A 22475-nucleotide genomic window follows, 5' to 3' on the forward strand; every position below is an offset into this window, starting at 1 on the left:
CTGGCAGCTCAGCGGACCTTCTCACTGGGCCTCTGTGCTCTCCTTTGTAAAATGGAGATGATAAAGAATTTCCTTCACTGACCAGAGTTCTGGCGAAGATGCTGAGTGTCTCAAGGAGGGATTCTCAAGGTCTGGCTCACTCTTCTGTCTCACCTTCTCATCCCCAGTACACATACCAAAATTGCTCAGTTTCCCTTTTTTAAAATAATTAATTTTTGGCTGGGCTGGGACCTCATCGCTGCGTGGGCTTTGCTTCAGTCGCGGCGCGTGTGGGCTTCTCATCGCAGTGGCCGCTCTTGTTGCGGAGCACGGGCTGTAGGGCGCGTGGGCTTCAGTAGCTGTGGTTCACGGGCTTAGTTGCTCGGTGGCGTGTGGGATCTTCCGGGATCAGGGATCCAACCTGTGTGTCCGGCACTGGCAGGTGGGTTCGTTATCACGGAGCCACCAAGGAAGCCTGAAGTCTCACTTTTTAATCAGAGAGTGGCCACTCAAACTACACTGAGACAGACTCTTTGGCTGTGATATTGGCAAAGATCAAAGACGGAGAATACCCCTGTCCGTGAGGCTGCCAGGGCACCTGCACCACTGTCCTGCCTGGAAAAGTGGAAGTGAGCACTAGGCCTTTCCTGAGCAGCCACCATCAGAAGTGGCTTTCCTGTGAAACAGAGGAAGTGCAACCCTCTGGGTCCCCCTATTTCCACAGCTTTGCCCAACACCCTGGGAGGTGCCCTTGCAGTCTTGTACATGTTTTTAAAAGCTGTGGGATCTTAATTCGCTGACCAGGGATTGAACCCTACCCCCAGCAGTGAAAGCACCAAGCCCTAACCACTGGACCACCAGGGAATTTCCCACTCTTTTTTTCAGGAGGGTTTCCAACTGGTATAAACTCCAGGTTCTACATACCCTGGGTCCACCTCTCTTCATTCTTTTTTTTCCCCTGGAAAATAAAAATGGGAATTAACCTGTGATTCAGCAATCTGCTTTCCTAGAAGACAGAAGAATGGTTTCCATTTATTGAGAACTTACAATATTTCAGGCCAAGCACTGGGTGTCTATTAATTCATGAATCCATTGAATTCTGCGCAACAAACAGTAGGATGGTGTTATGATCTCCGTTTACAGATGGAGAAGATGAAGGCCAGAGAAGTTTCCTATGCGTGTTGCCCAAGATCACACAGTTGGTACATGACAGAGCCAGGATTCAAAGCCAGATCTTCTAGCTTCAGAGTCAACAGCCTTAATCATGACATTAGGAGCCCTTTTGTGAATAAGATCACAGATCATGCAGTCATCAAGCTATGCACCTGTAGAAATTCAATGCTGCATCGCTGGCAACCTCCCCAGTTAGAAACAACTCGAACATCCATGAGACCAGTTGGACTAAAGTATGGCTCATCTGTAGGACAGAATTTCACGTGGCAGTTTAAAAGCTAGTCAACCATCCACGGGCTAACTTCAAGGTATAGAATTTCAGGGCATACGTTTTGTTTCACAAACAAGGAAGAAAATAATAGTACTAGCCAAGATTCAGTCAGGGACTTCCCTGGTGGTCTAGTGGTGAGGACTCCTCGATCTCACTGCCAAGGGTAGGGTTCAGTTCCTGGTCGGGGACCTAAATTCCAACCCCCTGCCAAAAAAATCACTCATTCATTAAACAAATAGGTTTTGAGAGAGACTCTTATGTATGACGCACTGTTGGAGGTACTGCGGACATAACACAGACAATATAGTTGAGAAAAAAGTCAGTAAACAGTCAATCCTACAGGAAATCAACCTTCAGTATTCACTGGAAGGATGGATGCTGAAGCTGAAGCTCCAACTCTTTGGCCACCTGATGCAAGGAACTGACTCACTGGAAAAAAAAACCCTGATGCTGGGAAAGATTGAAGGCAGAAGGAGAAGAAGGTGACAGAGGATGAGATGGTTGGATGGCATCAGTGATTCAACAGATATGAGTTTCAGCAAACTCCAGGAAACAGTGAAGGACTGGGAAGCCTGGGGTGCTGCAGTCCACAGAGTTGCAGAGTCGGACATGACTTAGAGGCCGAACAGCAAGAGAATAAAGTGAAACACGGTAGTTTAGGGGGTAAACAGTAAGATGGAGACATAAAACTGAAAGAGAAAAGCATGGGAGGTTTCGAAATTTTCAAACGAGTGGTTTCAAGGAAGACCTCAAAGAGGCGAAATTGAATACACAACTGAAGCCGGTGATGCAGTGATTTTGGTAGGCATTTGAAAATTTTTTACTTATCTATTTATTTCTGTGGCTGTGCCTCAAGGCTTGTGGGATCTCAGTTTCTGATCAGAGATTGAACGTGGGCTCCATGTGTGAAAGCACCCAGCCCTACCCACTGGCCCACCAGGGAATTCTTGGGGGATTTTAAGAGAATTAAATTGTATGTGTAGAGAAGGTCTCTGAAAGGCTGTTAATGATAACCATATAGGGGCAGTGGATTGCCAGGTATTTTCCCTTCCCATGTTTTAGACCACAAACTAAATTCATCAGCAATCTCAGGAAATCTGGTCTGCTCACTTACAACTGTCATCACCTCCTATAAGGGTGTTCCATAGCATTTATCGTCACTTGTAACAATAGGTAAATTATGTCTAAGCTTTGTTTAATGTATGTAACCCTCTTGACTCTGTAGCAAACCCAGTAGGTCCTCCTCTGAGCATCTTCCAGTTCCCTAGAAGCACCAGTTCACTCACCACAGGGCCTTTGCACAGGCTGTGTCCCCTGCCTGGACAGCCACCCCCTCTCAGTCTAGCCTCATCTCTCTCACAAGACATCCCCACAGTTCTGTTTTCTGTCGTTTCACATGTACTTGTGCCTTCCCTCAAGAGTCCAGGGATGGGGTCTGCCTTGTTCATCACCTTAACCCCCACTTCCCTATCCCCCCAGTACAGAGCTGGCACTCAATGCTGATTCAGAGGAAGAAGAGGTTCTTTCCATTGAAAACTGTGAGCTCCTACAACTAACTATAAAGTTTCACTGGCAGGAGGGTGGGGGACCCCCGCCCACCTCCCAGCACAAGCTGGCAGGTCAGGCTTCCAAGAGTCAGTCCAGCGCCCGGCACCTACTTGAAGGAACCAGGAAAGAAGAGACGCAAATAGAGACCAGAGAGAGGATGGTGTTTCCTTTCCCTGGAAGGAGGTCATACAGGTAGAAGACAGTAGAACAAGCTTGCAGAACACTCTGTGCGCCCGCTCAACCCACTCCCGCCTCCACCCGGCGTGGGGGGTTGGGAGGAGGGGGTGTTGGCGGGGAGGAGCGCCGCGCCTTTAAGGCTCCCGGAAACAGACCTGCAAGACCGGAAGTAACCCGCTTTAGTTCCCTTCTTCACGTGGTGCAGGCCGGAAGTGACGCGCGTGGCCCGGGAGCTGCAGACGCGGAGGCCGACGGAGCCGGAGTCGCGGACGCCGCGGGGTCTCCGGGACAGGTGACCGGGGGAGGGGGCCGGGAGCGCGCCCGGAGAGGGCGGGGCCTAACGCCCCACGTGGGGGGAGCGGGCGCCGGCGCTGGCGGGGTAACCCGCCGCCCGCGGGGGCGGGGTCAGAGTACTCCGCGGGGGGCGGGGATTGGACGCCCACATGGGAAGCTAGAAGGGTGCTGAGGGGGCGGGCCGTCGGCGGGGCAGGGCTTGGGTGGGCCGGGCTCCGGACGCATCCGGAGCTTTGGTGGGCAGCTGGGGAGGGCCCGAAAAAAGTTATCCTGGGGCTGGGGGCGGGGCCAAATATTACCGTGAGGACTAGGGGCGGGGCCGGAAAGTTTCGCGTGTCCTGGAAGTGGGTCCAGGAAGTCGGGGGCGGGGCCAGGGGCTGACCTGAGGGTCGGGGCGGGGCCAGGCGCCGGTAGGGCGGAGCCAAAAAGTTTCGCAGGAATCGGGCCGCTGAGCCAGAATTTAGGGGCTCTGGGTACGGGGCCAGACACTGACGGGCGGGGCCGGGGCGGAGCCAGGGGCGTGACCAGAGGCTGGGCTTAGCAAATCGGAGGTGGGGCCAAAGGGTTGGCTGGTGAGCCGGGGGCGGGACCGGTGCCAGAAGGCGAGGAGGAGGGGGCGGGTTTAGGCTGCTGCCTGGGGCTCCTGTGGGCGGGGCCAGGAAGTTGGCTGGGGCCGTCGGACGCCGGAAGGGGGTGGGGTTAATGACGCGCATGTGGGCGGGGTCAGAGGTTTGGCGGGAAAGGCGGGGCGGAAAGTTTGCCTCTCTGGGGCGGGGCTGTGGCGTTCCGGACCGGGTGGAGATTGGAGCCTTTCCCTAGAAAGCCGCGTGAGGGCGGGGCGGTTTTGTCTGCGTCTGGGCGGGGAGGCTGTTCACCCAGGAGGCCAAACCAGACCCGGGAAGCCTGGGTCTGTTGGAGGAATCTTTGTTGGGGTGCAGGGGGCGGGGCTTTAATATCCCTGAGGGTAGGGGCAACGAATAGGAATGGGGCTCGGACTATTTTTTGAGTGTAGGGTTATAAGACGTCGCTGAAATTCCTGGGGAAGTGTTAGGTGTAGATTATTAAACGGGATGTAAGCAGCACCAGGTTGAGCAGGGGGAGTCGGCCTTTCTTGCGAAGGTCGTGGGAGAGGCTCATCCTAAAGCTCTCTTGGGGTAGAGGCCTGGGTTTTAAACTCCCAGCACAGGGGTGTGGAGACTGAACTAGGATTTTCATTTTGAAGGGAGCAGTGTGGGGTGTGTCCGTAAGTGGTGGGGCGGGCCCAGAACTTTCCCAGGGTGTGTGTGACTACATTGTTTACAGAGGAATGGATGGGTCCAAAACCCTCTAGAGAGTACTGAGTCTAAACTTTTTCTGGTAGGGGGTGGGCTAAAAGAGGGGCTTCAAGAAGAGGGACTGGGAGTGAGGGCGAGAATTCTTTTGAAGTGAAGGGTGTGTGTGTGTGTGTGTGTGTGTGTGTGTGTCCCTTGGAGTGAAGGGATGTGTGTGCACATTTGAGGAGCCCCCAGTCTGGAACAGGAAGAGACAGATTGAGTGGAGCCATTGGCCTTAGTCCTTCTGTTCCCTCTGCCCTCAGGAGCCCCCAGTGCTGTGTCCAGAGTCTGCAGGGGAGGTTTGCTGGGACCCAGGCCCCACTCTGCCAGTGGAATGGTGAGAAGAAAAGTGGGGTCTTTGAGATCTGAGCTTTGGGGCAGGGGGCTTGGGAGGAGAGGTTCTCGGCCCGCAGACCCTGGAGCAGGTAGAGGTTTCCAGCTTCTTATCTGTCCGCCCCTCTCAGTCAGCCGCACTGGATCTGAAATCGAAGGAGGAGAAGGATGCTGAGCTGGACAAGAGGATCGAGGCTCTTCGGCGGAAGAATGAGGCCCTCATCCGGCGCTACCAGGTGCCCTAGCCCCGCCCTGGGAGACCCCATCCCCTCTCCTCCCCGCAGTGAGTTTCCCTCACCTCTCCTTCCTTAAAACCTTTTCATGACTCCTCATCACTGTCAGGGTAAAAGCCAAGGGCCTTAGCCTGGGATTCCTCCTTTCATTCCATCATTGGTTTGTTCGTTAACAAGTATTCATCAGGGCCGATTGCTCAGTGGCACTGTGGCGGCAGCGGTGATGGAGGGGACCCCGGGCCTGCCTTTCCAGGGCTCACAGGCCAGTAGGGGCCCAGCCATGGCCTCAGTCAGTGATGAGCGAGTGGGCCAGCCTGGGATGGAGGAGCTCAGGGTTCTGTGAGAGCCCAGGTGGGGCTTTTCACCCAGCCTGGGGGATATTAAGGAGGACTTCCTGGAGGAGGGGATTCTGAGACTCGAAAGGTGAGTAGATGTTAGCCGGTCTTTTTTTTTGCTGCACCGCATGTCTTATGGGGGTCTTAGTTCCCTGACTAGGGACTGAACCCAGGCCCATGGGAGCGGAGCAGGGTGTCCTAACCACTAGACCAGCAGGGAAGTCCCAGCTAGCTGAAAAGGAGAGCAGAACATTCCGCACAGAGGGGACAGTTTGTGCAGAAACTTGGAGCTTAAAGTTGGAGGGTCAGATGGAGGATATTGACCTGCAGAGACCCGCTGGGGCCCGGCCATGCAGGCCGTAAGGCTAAGAGTTTGGACTTTTCCTTAAGGACATTGGGGAGCCATCGAGGGCTTTGAGTGGAAGTGGGGCCAGGTCAGAATAGGTTTGTAGGACGACTCCTTTGGTTGCTGTGTGGTGGAAGATGGGAGGAGAGGACACTGGAGACAGGAAACTGGGGCAGGGACTTCGCAGGGGGCGAGGGGTAGGGGGCCGTATGGAGAGGAGGTGCCTGGCCTGGGACAGGGCTGTTGGGAGGGACTCAGTGACTGATGGGCGGTGGCAGGAGGTGAGGAGAGGATCCAGGATGAGGCCCAGGTCCCTGTCACAGGTGCCAGAGTAGGTGTTGGGGCTGTCCCTGAGATACGAGGAGGAGTAGGCTTCATTTATTCATTCTTCATGCGTTCATTCATTTAAAAAAAAAAAAGGATGTTGAGCCTCTGTTGTGTGCCAGGCAATGTTCCAGGCTTGGGGTATATATCAGTGAACAAAACAGACAGATATCGCTGACCCAGAGTTGATTCTGTTATGGGGAGGAACCAGATAAGAAGCAAAATAGACATAATGTCCTGTTGTGAAAGGGGCGGGGGGAGGGCGGGGTGGTGTGTGGAGAATGGCAGGCGAGCTGGTCAGGGAAGGCCTTCCTGAGAAGGGGACCTTTGAGCAGAGGCCTGCAGGAGGTGGGGGACTGGAGAATCTATGGAGAAGGGGCATTTCTGGCAAAGGGAACAGCAGGTGCAAAGGCCCTGAGGCAGGTTTGAACCTGGTATGTTCCAGGCACAGTGAGAGGGTCACAGTGAGCGAGAGGAGAGAGTGGGAGGTGAGGATGGGATGGTAACGAGACCACACCCTGTGAAGCCCCATTGGCTGTGGGGGAGCCTTTGCCTCTGGCTCAGAGGGTCTGAGCAGGGGAGCTGCCTGGTGCGCTTAGAGGGAAGAAGTGACTGGGTTTCTTGTCTAGAGCTCCAGACAGAGGTCTGTGCTGGGGCTGACTTGGGGATATTCAGGGGACTGTGGGCATCTGGCCGGTACACAGGACCCCTGATAGCCGCTCTCTCTGATCTCCCAGGAGATTGAGGAGGATCGGAAGAAAGCTGAACTGGAGGGAGTAGCAGTGACAGGTCCCCGGAAGGGCCGCTCGGTGGAGAAGGAGAATGTGGCAGTGGTGAGCTCCACGCCAGGGTGGGCCTCGCGAGGACGGGTCGGGGGGGTGGGGGGGGAGGTTGTGAGACCTAAGAGCCTTCCCTGCTGCCCCAGGCCTCGACCCTGGCAGCCGCCCTCTGGGCCTGTGGTGTCCTGGTCTCCCTGCCCCAGTGACCTTGCCCCCTTCCCCCCTTTTCAGGAGAAGAACCTGGGTCCTTCCCGGAGGTCTCCAGGGACCCCTCGGCCTCCAGGGGTCAGCAAGGGAGGCCGGACCCCCCCTCAGCACGGAGGCCGGGCAGGCATGGGCCGGACATCCCGCGGCTGGGAAGACAGTCCCGGGGAGCAGCCTCGGGGAGGCGCTGGGGGCCGCGGCCGGAGGGGTCGGGGCAGGGGGTCCCCTCATCTCTCTGGAGGTGGCGATGGCTCGATTGCCGACCGCAAATCCAAGGTAGGAGCCGAGGGGGCTGACGTCTGCCTGAAGTCTGTTGGGGAGGCTCAGTGTTGTTCTGTTGCTCTTTCTGTTCTGCCCTCAAAGGGGTTTTATCCTTCATCCATCGTTTACTGTCTCTGTTTTCTTTTTTGGACCCTCGTTCCGGCTCTTTTTCATCTCTTTCCCTTTCTTCTTCTCTCCCCTAGACCAGCGCTGTGGGTACTCTCCCTGTCTCTTTCTGTCTCCTGTTTTGCGCTCTGCTGTGTGCTTGGTCATCTGCCTTCCCTTCCCTTTGTCTCTTTTTGATGGTATCTGGTGGGTTCTGTCCAGCACGCATGCTTTCCTCATTCGTGTGTGGGTGCGCACGTGCTCTCTCTGTGTCATTCCCTGAATTAGTTGGTAGGGAGCAGTGAGGTTCTTACTGTACCTGCTCTCCGCACCCCACCAAGCAGATTAGCAGAGTGGTGGCTTAGGGGACAACTTCTATGAGTTCCCTGTCCTTGGGCAGCTCACTTCCCTTCTAGGAGATTCCAGTTCTCGCTCTTAAGTAGGAATGAAAATCAGGTTTAAAGGTTTTCATAAGCATCATGTGACATGAGGCATAGAAACCCTCAGATTAAGCGCTCAATGTATGTTGCTTAAGGCTGTTTAGAAAGACCCCAAAGTGCCATGGCATTAATCAAATGCAAGTTTATTTCTCTCTTGTATGCTGAGTCTTGGAAATGCAAGGGTTCCCAGCATCTTGGGCACATGCTCATCTGAAATTCTGTTACCACCCAGGGTGGGGGGAATTGTTACCTAAGAAAGGGAGGAGAATGGATGGTGGGGGTCACCTGGCCATTTGTCAAGTTGTTACTGTGGCAGCCGTTGAGGGGTCCCCAACCCCTCTGCCAGGCTCAGCATTTTGCCAGAAGGATTAACAACTGAAATTTAATACAGGGAAAGAATAGAAAGCAAAATGGCCCACGAGCCAGAGTCTGGAGGATACCAGGTGCTAGCTTCCAAGAGTCTGCGTCCAGTGGAGACACAAGTTGTTTAATCACTAAGTTGTGTCTGACTCTGCGACCCCGTGGGCTGTAGCCCGCCAGGCTCCTCTGTCCATGGGATTTTCCAGGCAAGAATACTGGAGTGGGTTGGCATTTCCTACTCCAGGGGATCTTCCCCACCCAGGGATCAAACCTGTGTCTCCTGCATTGGCAGGCAGATTCTTTACCAATGAGCTACCAGGGAAGCCCAGAGACACACAGGCTGCACTTAATTGTTCTTCATTGACAACATATGTCAAAGTTCATCTACTGGGGACTCATTAGAGAGCTAGTACCCAGGCTTCTTATCTGAGGCTGGTCACATAGGTCCCCTCTGCCTCGTACACATCCAGATTCCAGACCGTAGAAGGAAGGTGGGTGTTCAGCATACACTATTTGCAGAAAAAGTCTAGGCACCTGGAGCCCCGCTTACTGGTTAACTGTTGACAGGACTTGCAGAGAGCCAGTGTCCAGGTGCCAGCCAGGGGCTCCTTGCATAACAGGTCTAAGGAGAGAGCCTCAGATGGTGACGAACGCTCAGGTTGAGTGGTTCTTTCTGACGCCCTGTGTGTGTCTCTCTCTCTGTCCTCCCTTCCTCCCCCCAACAAGGAGTGGGAGGAGCGGCGGAAGCAGAACATCGAGAAGATGAACGAGGAGATGGAGAAGATTGCAGAGTACGAGCGCAACCAGCGGGTCAGTGCCACGGGCGCCCCCTGGCGGTGGGGTGGAGCTGCCGGGTCGGGGGAGCGCTCCAACACCCCAACCCTCAACCAACTCCGCATGCCCGCAGGAAGGCGTGCTGGAGCCCAACCCGGTGCGGAACTTCTTGGACGACCCCCGGCGACGCAGTGGGCCCCTGGAGGAGCCTGAGCGGGACCGCCGGGAAGGCAGCCGCCGGCACGGGCGCAACTGGGGGGGCCCTGACTTCGAGCGGGTGCGCTACGGCCTCGAGCAGGAGCGGCAGGTGGGTGCGGGCGGCTGGGCCACGACTGCCGCCCAGCAGCCGGTCTCTGGGTTCCACGGGGAGGGATGTATGTTGAATGCGGGGCGCAGAGCAGGAAGAGGCTGCAGCCCTGCGCTCAGGTTTCCCTCCAGTTGATGGTTGCCCCAGAGCCATACTCCTTTCTCTTTGTAGCTTTATGATCTGTCTTGGTGTGATTTTCCTCCTTACTAACGTTAGTGATGTTTACTGGGTACCGGCCGGGGCCAGGCACTGTCTAGGGTGCTGGGACTAAATCAGTGGCCATGTAATAAGATGTCAGATAATGCTGAATGTTGGGAAGAAGGCTCCAGCCCAGCCAGGTGAGGGCACGGAGAATAGAGAAGGATCTGGCGTGGCTTCTCTAAGGTGCCACGTGAGCAGATACGGCTTTGATCTCCACCCTGTCACCACCTTTTCCTGTGACCTTGAGCCACAGGCTCTACCCAGGAGCTTAGAAGGCCTCAGGGAAGGGGTGCCGGGCGAGAGTGGTGGCCGGAGCCCTGACTACCCATCTGCTTGGGTCAGGGCCGCCGGGCCGGCCTGGGTGGCGCCGGGGACATGACGCTCTCCATGACCGGCCGAGAGCGGTCCGAGTACCTGCGCTGGAAGCAAGAGCGGGAGAAGATCGACCAGGAGCGGCTGCAGAGGCACCGCAAGCCCACCGGCCAGTGGCGGCGGGAGTGGGACGCTGAGAAGACGGATGGCATGTGAGTCTCTGCCCTGTCCGCGCCCGTGGGGCTCCTCGACCTTGGCCCTGACCTCTGGCTCCTTGGCCTGTCTCGGGTTTCTCATCCTGTGTATCAGTTAGCACGAGCTAGGTAACACTGCGTAAGCATCGCCAAGTCTCGGCACAGAAAAGCGTTTCTTTTTCCTTTTTTAAACACCTAAAGCATTTTGTGTTAGGGTATAGCCAGTGTGATAACAGATGTTGTAATAGTTTCAGGTGAACAGCAAAAGGACTCAGCCATGCAGTTTTTTACAACCATTTATTTATGTATTGGCTGCGTCAGGACTTAGTTATGATGTGCAGGCTCTTCATTGCGACCTGCAGGCTCCAGGTTGCCTGGGCTCAGCTTTTGTGGCAAGCAGGCTTAGTTGCTCCAAGGCCTGTAGGGTCTTAGCTTGCCCGACCGGGGATTGAGCCCAAATCCTCTGTCCTGGAAGGTGGATTCTTAACCACTGGACTGCCAGGGAAGTCCCGAAACATTTCTTTCTCCTGTGCTCACTGGTCTTCTAAGTTGGGCTGATTCAGGCTGGACTGGAAGCTGTGGGTCCAGCTGGGGTTGAACTCACTTCCGCCCTGCACGTGTACATTCTGGGGTTTGCGCTGAGGGAAGGGGCTGCTGGGGGAAGCGCTGGCCACAGTACTGGCAGATGTGCAGGAGGGAGAGTGAGACACTTCCCCGTCTGTTAGCCAGCAGACCCCACCTTGCTGCGGCAGGAAATTACACTCTGTCAACTCGATAGTACTGCAGTGATTCTACAGCCAAGGGTGCGGATGTGAGTTCTCATGCAGGGAGGGCATGAAGAATTATAGCAATGACCCCTTGGCATCCTCCCTTCATCCCTCTAACCATGTCCCCCACCTACCCAAGCACCTTATCCCCGTGGCATTATTATTCTCAGGTCTGACTCTGTCGCCTTTTGGGTCCCAGGAAACATCCCATTAGTCAAACTTAAAGCGAAGGCATCATCCACAGGAGGGCTAACTGCCATAGCAAAGGTGGAGAAGATTCTGGAAGACCTGCTGAATGGCAATCTTAAGATGGACAGCTGTCGTTTTTACATCATCCTCTGTCCTTTGCCACAGTGCTGGCTAAAGAAAGAGGATCTTGTCTGTGTGCCTGGAGGTCAGAGCATTTATTTTTGGATTGTGAGCTAAGCCTTTGCCAGCGTGAGAAACATTTTGCACAGATATCGTAGCTGATGTTTCTGAGGGGGAGGCAGGTGAGCTTTTGTGGAGATGTTCTTGGGCTTAAGACTGAGAAAGTCCTCTTACGTCCCCACAGCAGCCTGCAGCAAGTCTCACGTTTGCATTGAATGGAGCAAATTGTGCAGTGAATAGAGCTAATGTCACATTTGAGGCTACTGTTTTAGACCTAGATAATGTATGTAATTGGGCTTCCCGGGTGGCGGTAGTGGTAAAGAACCCACCTGCCAATGCAGGAGACATACGAGATGAGGATTCAATCCCTGGGTCAGGAAGACCCCCTGGAGGAGGGCATGGCAACCCACTCCAGTATTCTTGCCTGGAGAATCCCATGGACAGTGGAGCCTGGTGGGCTGCAGTCCATGGGGTTGCAGAGAGTTGGACATGACTGAAGCAACTTAGCACACAACGCAATGTATGTAATAATACGTGATTGGAAAGGTTAGGAAGGCCTCTTAAGTTGAGGCCTGAAGGAGGTAACGGAGCGGGCCCTGGAGAGATCGGAGGAAGCGAGCCCCAGGAGCAGCATGTGCAAAGGTCATGAGGCAGGACCTCCGTGGTAGGAGAACTTGCTAAGCTCGGGAGGTGAGAGAGAGAGATGGAGCTGAGGCTGGACGGGAAGCTGGGGATGTTGACCTTGCACATTCTCACTGAGGTGGGGAATTGCTGCCAAATACTGATCGTTTTTCTGTTTGTACTGCCACGCCACACGTGCCTTTTGTCTTTCACCTCATCCTGAGCTTTAATCAGTGACACGCTCCCCCATCTGGGTTGACGGCCGTGCGGTCTGTGATCTTGATTTCTAACCGTGGCCCCCACCTCCCCTGATGACTCTTTCGCCCTACCTGTTCTCCCTGTGTGACCAGCTGCCTGCTCACCCTTTTCTTTTTCCCAAGGTTCAAGGATGGCCCCACCGTGGCCCTGGAACCATCCCACCGCTATGGTGAGTGGGAGTTCTTGGGTAGGGTGAGGCAGCTGGCTAGGCTGGAGGGGTTGGGGCAGGGTGGGGTGGGGATAGCTTATACTGTGCTCTCTACCCCCGGCTTCCCCTGGGTTTTATTGCAGATGACCAGGCTTGGGCCCGGCCCCCCAAGCCCCCCACTTTCAGGGAGTTCCTGTCCCAGCACAAAACTGAGGTCAGCCGCAGAAAGAAGAAGAGCAGCCGACCCCAGCCTAAGGCAGCGCCCCGTGCCTACAGGTGGGGGCCCCTTTGCCTTGCACATGCACAACCCCAGCAGGACTGTGTGGCCCTACCCCTGGTTGTCCTCTGGCTTGTGGGTTTGGGGGATATTTCTGTCCTTTCTTGGCCCTGTCTGTCTCTCGGGCACTTGTCTCCCTGTGGGTCAGGCACTTGGTTTCGGGGGCGTCGGGGCCTGGCTGTCACTTTACCCTCATCTGTCCCCTCCTGCCCTCCCACCTGTCTCTTCTGCCCACCTGGCCCCTCTTTGCCTGGTCACCTCTGACACCCGGGACACACGCCCTGTTTCCTCCTCAGTGCTCTAGCCTGCTGGCTCCTTGTCTGGAAATCCCAAAGACCCGCTCTCTCCACCTGTTGAATTTTGTAGCTCTGTGTCTGGGGTCGAGCCTGGGGTGGGAAGCCCCTTCCTCCTGTTCATCTGGGCTTTATTCCTTTCCTCTGTCCCCTCCAGTGACCACGATGACCGCTGGGAGACGAAGGAGGCCGTGTCCGCAGCTCCTGAGCCCCCGCAACCTGCTCTCCCCAAGGAAGCGCCCGCGCAGGTAGGGCGGGCTGTCAGCTCCCGGCAGGCAGCACGGTGTGGGGGTGCCTGGGGCCTGCAGCCTCTCCCTGACCTGCCTTGTGTTCCTCACAGCTGCCTGAGACCCTGGCCCCTGCCCATCGGCCTCCTGAGGATGAGGGCGAGGAGGGCGAGGATGAGGGGGAGGATGGGGAGGATGAGGAGTGGGAAGACGTGAGTGAGGATGACGAGGAGGAGGAGATCGAGGAAGAAGAGGAGGCCGATGATGAGGAAGAAGAACCAGCCGGAGATCACCAACACCAGGAGGCTGAGCCCAGTGGGGGCCCCAGCGGGAGCCCCACCAGGGAACACAGTGACAAAGAGCCCGCCAGGCCAGAAAAGCCCCTGCCGCTCCCCCAGGCCCCTGCCACACCTTCCAGCCCCTTCTCGCCCCCCGGGGGCCACCACCCTGTGTCCGACTGGGGTGAAGAGATGGAGCTGAATTCTCCCCGGACCGCCCACCCGGCAGATGCTGTCTCTCCGGGTGAGGCCTGGCCGTTTGAAAATGCATGAAGCTGGCTGCTTGTGTGTGCTTGAGGGGTGCATGGGGGACCCTCAGGACCCTGGGACCCCGTGTGCCCTGGTGGCTAGGGGGGACAGTCCATGCCTGTCTCTAGAAGGCCCACCCCCAGATCTTGCCCTGCCCTGAGCCATTCAGAGCGCCCTCCCCAATAAAGAGATCACTTCCTCAAATGACACTTCCCACGTGTGTCCTTAAACCCCCTCTCACTCCCCCAGAGCCTTCTATCTTGGTTGGGTGGAGGGGGGCGCGGTATTTGGAGGGAAATGGGCTTGACTGGGCCTCCCCCTTCCCCAGGAGGTGACCAGCCAGCCCCTGCCTCCTTGGAGAGTGGGCCCAGCGCCCCAGGAACCCAGAAAGCTGAAGAGGAGGGGTCTGAGGCAGCTCCAGGTTGGGGGAGTGGCTGGGGTGGTGGAGGTGGCTTTCCTTCTGATTCCTCTTGGGTTGAGGGGAGGAGAGTTTGGGGGCAGTAGAATGGAGTGGATGCGTCTCCATTATGGGTGTGGGGTAGCTGCTGGCCCGGGGATGGGGGAAGGGGGGAGGGGCTAGGCTGCTGGGTGGGAACGAATCCAGGGTCAAGGGGGTGGAGCTATAGGGAGGACTTCCCGGAGGCCGAGCCACTAGGAATTGAGTGTGTTTGGGGGTGAGGGGGTGGAGCCAGGGTGGGATTAGGAGGTAGAGGGCTACCCCAGGGGTTCTGCAGAGTAATCTAGAAACAAGGGAGTGGGTTAAATTGATACGCGCTCAGAGCAGGATTTGAAATACAAATCGGTCAAAAATAAAGAACCGGGGAGGAGTAATGGATCTAGCTGTGGGCGTGGTTACAGTTTTGAGGTGTAAATTAGTAAATGGGGTCAATTAGAATAGAAATACATAACACACTGGGGTAAAAATTGTGGAGTCTAGCGAACCTGGAGCAACAGGCAGAACCCAGTCTCCACCTCCACCAGGCGGAAGCCGGGTTGTGGACCTCCGACCTTCCCAAGGAGTAGGGGTTAGGCCATGGGGGCATAGCCAAGGAAGATCTGGTTAGGACTCAGAAGGTGGGCAAGGGAAGTGGAGGTAGATCCTGTAGGGCAGGCTTGCTAGAGGTTGGCTTATGTCCGCGGGGGCGAGGCTGGGATGAGAGAGGACAGAGTTTAGGATGGCGGCTGAGGTCGGGGTACCCGAAGCGCTTTGTCTTTGGGCCACGTGACTGCCATCTCGCTCTGTCAGATTATGTATTCGATTGTAAACAGGGATCTGTTGCGGGGGTGTGTGTCTGCGTAGATCCTCTCCGAGGATTAAAGGAGCCTGAGACTCGTAAACCGCTTAACGCAGGGTGGGCGGCAGCCAGGCTAGGTGGGGCGGAGGGGCGGGGCTAGGGTGTCCGGGGGCCGGCGGTGGGGGGCGGGGTTACTGTTGCCCTCAGGTGACCGCCTCTTCTCTTCGCAGAGGCGGACCCCGAGGGCCAAGAGACGGCAGAGACCGCCGACTTCCAGAGGGTGCGTTTCTGCAAAGTGGTGGCGGCCGCTTCGCCACCGGGGGCCGCCCGCTGACCGCGCCCGCCGACTGCGGCCTCCGCCGACTGCGGCCTCTGCGCTCTGCACTAACCTTCCGCCGCCTCGCTCCTCTACCCTCAGCTTCCGCCACTCCAGCCAGGAGAGGGTTAAATGTAAGGGCGGGGGGAGGAGCCAGGGATAGTGAACCGGGTGGGGCCAGGGCAATAGTCCAGTCTCACAAATAGGGGGCGCTGTGGCACCAGGGTGGCTGAGACACCTCCGAGTTACCCACTTTTGGAGGCCATGGGGGTGTAGGTGCCAGTTCCCGGGCCGTTTTTCGCCTCCAGGAGCTTACATCTGGGGCATGGCTTAATAACCAGTGACTCTTGAAGGACCTGATTTCCCCGGCCGCAGAACTGGTCCCTATTAAACGCAGTGCTTCCGCTAACCTTTGAACTGTATTTCTGGCGGGGGCAGGCTGGGTTGCTGTGCTTGGCGGGCTTGTCCATGGCGGCAGAGGCGGGAGGAAGGGGCTCTTTCTTCCTCCACCCCCCTGATACGTCTTCCCTCCCCCCTCCCACAGGCCTCCCCGAATTCCTGAAGACGCTGCTGGGAGGGGACTGACGCTTCCCCGCCTTGATGGGGAGGGGGCGGCAGGAGGGGCTTAGTCTGGATCTCCGAGCTGTGCTCTGTCTTCCCCGGAGCCCACTTTGGACCCCATGGCTTTAGAGAGGGAGAAATTGAGGGTGGTGGGGGAGGAGATGGGGAGGGGGCGTGACTGGGTTGTGGGGCGGAGCTGGAGCTTCGGAGTCTGAATTTAGATCTGAAGACAAAATATGGAGGAAGAGGCGCGTCCAACGAGGGGCGTGGTTAGGATGTTTGGGGCCCGCATTCTAATGGAGTTTAAAACAAGGAAAGGTGTTAGGACGTGAGGTAGAACCACAGCGCAGATTTAGATGGGAATCCCTAACGCTGGTGTGGGGCGCAGCCAGCAGCAGAGAGCTTGGTTTAGAATGGGGTGCTCAAACTAGTGGAGTGGAGGAGGAGAAGAAGAGGCGGAATCTGGATTGAAGATAGATGAGGGTAGGGGGAGAAGACAGTGGAATCGAATGCTGGAGTAGCGTTTAACTTGGCTAAAGGCAAGTTACAACTGGGGCAGGACTTAAAAGGCTTGAGCTTGGCAAGGGAGCGGCGAAGCTAGATGCCGGGAGAAGTCTGAGTTCCGAAAGGGGATGGGTAGGGCGCGGGGAAGAGGAGAGAAAAGAGCGGAGGTAAGCTCCGGGGCGGGCATAACGCCGAAGCCTGGTAGGAGTCGGCTGAGCCGAGACCAACATTTGAGAAAAAGCAAGGTATTGCATGCTTGGGGCGGGGTCAGAATGCTGTAGTTAAGCCTTGGCTTGCTAGTGTTTGGCCGGAGGCTGAGGAGGGGGCGGGCCTGGAGCGCGGAAGAGGCCCGCCCGTTCGGGGGCGTGCCCACGCTGGCGGGGGCGTGGTTGGGCGGGGGAGAGTTAGAGCCCGCAAGAGGCCCGCCCACGCGGGGGCGTGGCCACGCTGAAGGGGGCGGGGTTGGACAGGGAGAGTTAAGCGCGGAGGCGGTCCCCCGGAGTGGGGGCGGGCCCTGTGCGGGCTGTGGCTCCCAGCCGAGTGGGCTGCGGGGATGCGGGGCACGAGCTGCGTGGGCGGCGGCGGCGAGAGCCCGGGTGGCGCAGGGCTGAGCGAGGGCCCGCGGGGCCGTTGGCTGCGCCTAGCCCCGGTCTGCGCCTACTTTCTCTGCGTCTCGTTGGCTGCCGTGTTGCTCGCTGTCTACTACGGTCTCATTTGGGTTCCCACGCGGCCCCCTGCAGCCCCAGCCGGCCCGCCGCCCAGCGCGCAGTCCTCTCCGTGCGGAGCCCGCGCGGGTGCGCTGCCTGCCCCGGCGCCCGCCGCCGCCTCGGTCTCTTGCCTCCTGGGAGCCCCTGGCGGGCCGAGACCCCAGCTCGAGCTGCCGCGCAGCCGCCGCCGCCGCTACAGCGACCCCAGCCGCCGCCGCCGCCGCCCGAGCCGCCAGACGCTGGGGAAGACGCAGGAGGCCGCGGGGGGCCGAGGACCTGGGTAACCTTCCTTTTCACCCAAGATGGACCGCCAGCCTTCGAGAGCCCGGCGCTCTCGCCGCGGATGCGCCGGCTCCGAATTGGTGTCTGGCTCCCTCTTCATGACTAGCGTTTGCGGAGCTGTCATCCTGAAGAATGGGGGGCGAATGGGAGCCGGCTCTGGTCCTCGATCCTCGCAGCTTCTCCGCCCTCAGGCCGGGTCCTCCACCAGGCAGACCCCATACTGATCACTGCCTCCTGCTCCTCCTTCCGTAGGATTCTGTGCACGGAGCCCTCAGCCTGACCCTCTCCCTCCGTGTGCATCTATCCACCTGCAATAAACTCCAGCCCCAGCTGCCTCGTGTTGTGTTTGTCGTGTTGTCTGCAGAGGGGCCTCCCCTCTCAAGATTGTGAGGGCAAGCCCTTCCTGGCATCAGGGCATTGCCTCTCACTCTGGGTGGGCTGTGTGCGTTTTCCCCTTCCCTGGGCGGGGATAGTGGTGGTGGTATTTTCTTCTTCCATCGCCATTGTGTATTTTCTGGGTTGGGGTGAGAAGACGCTTATCCGCAACAAGGTAGTTGAAGGTCAGACGGTATGAAGGACTAAGCAGGTTTTTGCATGCTTGCAGAGGACAAGTGCCTCTGGAGGGGAGAAAAGGGCTGGCCTCCGGTAATAGCACAGGAGACAAGACAAGAGATGGGGTGATCTCAGCGAGAACTGGGTTTCTGGGGATTGTGATTTGTATAACTACAGTGTCCGGAACAGAAGCTAAATCATCTGGAGAAGTCAGGATACTGCTGAAAGAGCATGAGTTCACATTCCTGGGAGCCGAGAGATGAGCGTGGACAGGGGTGGTGGTAGGACCCCTCTGGAAATCACAGAGCAAACTATCAAAGCACCCAGCTGCCTTTGAAGCTTAGTACTGCCTCTCTGGTCTGCAGTGTTGCCTGCTAACCAAGGCAGAGCAACCTGAGTCCTGCTAAAAAGTTAGAGGTGGCTGAGTCCGTTTTCCTACCCAGACGACTAAGGTCTAGCTCTGGGCAGGGTTATAGGACCTTACAAGCAGGAAGTGATTTCCTGTCTGACCACCTCCCTTGAACTGGAGACTTCCTTAGGATGGTGAAGTGGAGCCTCTCAGACTGGGACAGCTGTCCATCTGTACCCAGCTAGGAATGTCAATCTGTTTACCTCCCCTCCTTCCTTCTACCCCTCCAGCACCACTTCCCAGAGGGTGTCTCCAGGATGAATGGACTTCAGGAAGCCGGCACCCCTTTCCAGTTAGTGTAGATGGTGGTTAGGAGCGCTGATCTTGGGGCCAACATACCCAGGTTCAAATCCCAGCTCTTCCTCTCACTAGCTGTGTGACTTTGGGCAGCTAACCCAACCTCTCTGGTCCTAGAATGAAGATGATCATAGTATTTATCTCATAAAGTTTTTCTGAGGATTGAAGAAGCTGGTGATCTGAAGCCTTTAGAGTACCATGACATGTTCTCACTCGCCACCCTCCTCTGTCCCTGGGGCTTTAAAAGCCACAGCTTGGATCCCAAAGGATTGCCAGTCAGTCCAGAGCTCTGGACACCAGCCAATGGTGAGTGAGAGGGAGGGACTATCCTTGTTCCCACTGGCTCCCTTCTCTGATTCTCACCACTCTTCTCCCAGCCTGTTTTCCTGCTCTCTTTCTCTGTGTCTCCCTCACCACCTTCTCCTCTATCCTCTTTCTTTTTCTGTCTGTATTTGTCTCTTTGTCTCTCAACGTTTGTGTGTCTCTGTCTCTCTCTCATGTCTCTCCATGACTCTGTTTCTATCCCTCTGTTCTGACTCATTCTCTCCGCTCTGATGCTCTGGCTTCAGCTATTTCTTCTCCCTTCCTCACTTTTCTCCTCTTTTTTTTTTTTTTTTAAACTTTTGGCTGCGCCACATGGCATGTGGGATCTTCTCTGAGCAGGAATGGAATGTACCCTCCCCCCTCACCCCCCATTGGAAATGTGGCGTCTTAACCACTGGATCAGCAGGAAAGTCCCCTCTCCTAAACACCTCGACCCAACCCTCCTTCTCATCTCTCCCCTAATTCAGCTTCCCTCACTCCCCTATCTCCTCCCCGCCCCCTCCCTGTTTGGTCTCTCTTCTCTCTTCCTGTTCCTCTCAGGCTCTGTTTTGGTCCCTATCTTTTAATCTTTCATTTAACAAATATTTATGCAGCATTTACCATGTGCCAGGCTCTATTTTAAGCATTGGGGAAACAGCAAACAAAACAGGGAGACATTTATACTCAGTGGAGCCAGTGTATCGGTGGGGAGACAGACAAGAAATAGAGATGAATAACTTATGTATGTGTTATGTCAGGTAATAATAAACACAAAGGAGAAAACTAATCAGGGGATAGGGAGTGATGAAGTTGCTGGTTACTGGCTAGAAGCCTCAGAGAAGTGAGGGCAGGACCTGCAGGTCTTGGGGGAATAGTGGTCTAGGGATCCCGAAGAGCAAGTGCAAAGGCCCTGAGGCTGGAAGTGCTCGGTTTGTCCAAGGAACGGCAACGATGTCAGTGTGGGCAGAGCAGAGTGAATGAGGGGGCTAGTGGGAGAAAAGAGAATGGAGATAGTTTGTACAGAACCCCATGGGCTGGGGTGAGGAGTTTGGCTTTTAGTGAGGTGGAGGCTTAACCTCTGTTAAGAGATCCTCTTAACGGGACCCTCTTACTGCCACGTGGGGAATGAAATGTAGGGGGTGGGGGTGCAAGCTGGGAGCCCAGAAAGGAGATCACTGCGGTGAGTGAGATGAGGGACGACGGTGGCTAGACAAGGGTGGTGATGGAGAGGAAAGGAGGAGTGGGTGGTCAAAATGTGTGCATGTGAAATACATACGGTATAAAAGTTACTATTTTCACCAGTCTGAACTGTACAATTCAGTATATGAAGTACAGTTACAATGTGTGCAACCGTGACCCATCAGTCTGACAGTTGTGAAAGGACAGAGGGAGGGGCTTCCCGGGTGGTCCAGTGGCTAAGACTCTGCACTCCCAAAGCAGGGTTCCTGGGTTCGATTCCTGGCGGGGAACTCGATCTCTTAGGAGACTGCATGCCGCAAGTAAAGATCCTGAAGATCCCACCTGCCGCAACTAAGGCCCGATGCAGCCAAATAAATAAATATTAAAAAAAAAAAAAAAAAAGGAGGGAATGGGTCAGGGGAGCCTCTGGCTGTACCTCTCTGGGTGCCATGGGGTTTATGTGTCTATGGAGCTGTCCTTGAGCAAGAATTGCCCATCAGAAGACTCCTGGATGGGGCTGCAATGGACTGGTGTAAGTACCCACTGTGTGATCCCAGGGAAGGCATGGTCATGGCACGAATGTGGTAGCGCTGTCAGACGGCAGTGCTGTCAGCAGCAGAATCTCTTAAAGGGAGAGCTGCTCAGCGCCATTCAATGGCCACCACAGGGATCTAAACTGTTCCCGGTTCTTTCTGGCCTCATCCCCAAGCGGCTTCACCTGGTGCCCACAGATCCAGGTACCTAAGAGCTCCTCATTACCGTCCTTCAGAGATAACGGAGGCCAGGTGCCTCCTAGGAGTCAAAGGGCTTTCCTTCAATCTGATTGGATCAGCTTGGGTCACATGACAACCCCAGAGCCGATGCTTGTGCCAACGACCTGTCCCTATCGGTTAAAATGTGGGTCCCTGAGCCACTCACTGTTAAGTGAAGGCGGGATTACGCTGAAGATTTAGACCAATCAGGACCTACCGCGGTATCTGGCCCAAGCCGGTAGACAGGCCAACTCCTCAGCCAAACTGCAAGGACTGGGGCTGCCAGGAAGGGGCGCTAAAGAGCCGCCGTCCCCCAGGCTCCTGGCGTCTTCCCTCACGTCCAAGTTGAAGTCGAAGATTCACGAGAGTATACATAAATGATGTGTGAAGGGCCTGCGGATAGAATCCGCTATTCCTTATTTGAAATTCCGAATTTCAAAAATCCCTAAAAACCAAAAAAAGTAAAAAAATTTTTTTCTTCTTCTGGGGGTTATTTTGGCCCAGACTCACATGGTGGCAAACCAGCTAATATGCATTCTTAACAGTCTTTATTTATCTCCGTTGGCGTGAATTTTCACACGTTTTGCTGCAAATATATTAACATGTTTGATGGAGAGGGGTCGGCTTCAAGCCCCTGGGAGTGTTACATAATATACGGCATTCGCTCAGAATTGCCCTTCTAAAATTAGAACATTTCTGAGTTCTGAAATGCGTCTGTCCCCAAGGACTTCAGCTAAGGGATTGTGGGCCTCTAATTGGGCGCGCTGCCAAACCTAGATTCATCTTAATTATTTGTTCAACATTTATTTAATGGCTTTGGGAAGAAACTCATTTTCCATTACAATCTTTTTTTAAAAATAGAGGATGATGTTCATTTACTTGGTCCCCTTTATTAACGATGCGATATTTTTAGTGTGTGTGTGTGCATGTGAAAGTGTGTCTGTGTGTATGACTATATGAGTGTGTCTGTGTGTGAAGCTGTGTCCTTTGTGTGTGTGATAGTATTTCTGTGTGTATATATGGGGGTCCGTGTGAGAGATTGTGTGTAAATGAGTACGTTTGATCTTGTCTGTGTGTCTGTGTGACTGTGAACATCTGCTTATGTCTCTGTGTAATTTTGTGTGCGTGAATGTGACTGTGGGTTTCTGAATGAATATGTGTGTGTGTGTTTGTGTGTGTGTGTGAATGTGCAGGATAGGAGGCATAGTTCAGAGTTTAAAATTAAAATGCTGAAATAAAGTCCTCATTTCATGAGACCATCTCTGCCTCCCTTTTAGAGTTTCAGCCAACTCTACAAATGACTCAGAAATTTTGCGTTGCCAAGCAATACCTTATACTTCCACCAGAGGGCGTGTCTACTTGCGCCAGAATAAACTTTAATTTCTAGGAGTTTGCAGATTCTTGCAAAGAAGTGCCAGGGGCAGCTAGCTCAGGCTCGCCTCAGTTGTACGTGGAACAGCAGTTCTCACACTTGTTGGTCTCAGGATTCATTTTACACCCTTAAAAATTCTTGAGGACCGAGGAGTTTTTTTTCTTTTTTGTATATGTGTTACATCTATCAATAATAAGTTAAGTATTAAGATTGAGAAGTTACAAAATTTAGTAATTCATTTAAAAATAACCAAGGT

The 22475-nt window shown here is 55.2% G+C and overlaps 2 protein-coding genes across 3 annotated transcripts; both read left to right on the top strand.

Annotated features, from left to right (window-relative positions):
* The first annotated feature begins 3354 nt into the window (after positions 1–3354).
* CCDC9 (coiled-coil domain containing 9) lies at positions 3355–15995 on the top strand. Of its 2 annotated transcripts, XM_052656981.1 has the most exons (15): positions 3355–3440; positions 5019–5092; positions 5220–5324; positions 7064–7159; positions 7337–7585; positions 9202–9285; positions 9383–9556; positions 10100–10281; positions 12401–12447; positions 12570–12702; positions 13154–13244; positions 13337–13745; positions 14079–14171; positions 15216–15265; positions 15846–15995. In XM_052656981.1, the coding sequence occupies exons 2-15, from the start codon at positions 5090–5092 to the stop codon at positions 15861–15863; spliced, it is 1734 nt and encodes a 577-aa protein (XP_052512941.1). In that variant the 5' UTR covers positions 3355–3440; positions 5019–5089; the 3' UTR covers positions 15864–15995. The 2 variants fall into 2 exon arrangements, with proteins under 2 accessions (XP_052512941.1, XP_052512942.1); XM_052656982.1 differs by lacking the exons at positions 14079–14171; positions 15216–15265; positions 15846–15995 and having other exon boundaries at positions 13337–13927.
* An 834-nt stretch (positions 15996–16829) lies between these two features.
* Positions 16830–17683, top strand: INAFM1 (InaF motif containing 1). The gene has a single exon (XM_052656989.1). It carries the CDS (start codon positions 16920–16922, stop codon positions 17355–17357), a length of 438 nt encoding a protein of 145 aa, XP_052512949.1. The 5' UTR covers positions 16830–16919; the 3' UTR covers positions 17358–17683.
* Positions 17684–22475: the final 4792 nt, after the last annotated feature.

The sequence above is a fragment of the Budorcas taxicolor genome, chromosome 18 (genome assembly GCF_023091745.1).
Source record: "Budorcas taxicolor isolate Tak-1 chromosome 18, Takin1.1, whole genome shotgun sequence".
Classification (NCBI taxonomy): Eukaryota; Metazoa; Chordata; class Mammalia; order Artiodactyla; family Bovidae; genus Budorcas; species Budorcas taxicolor.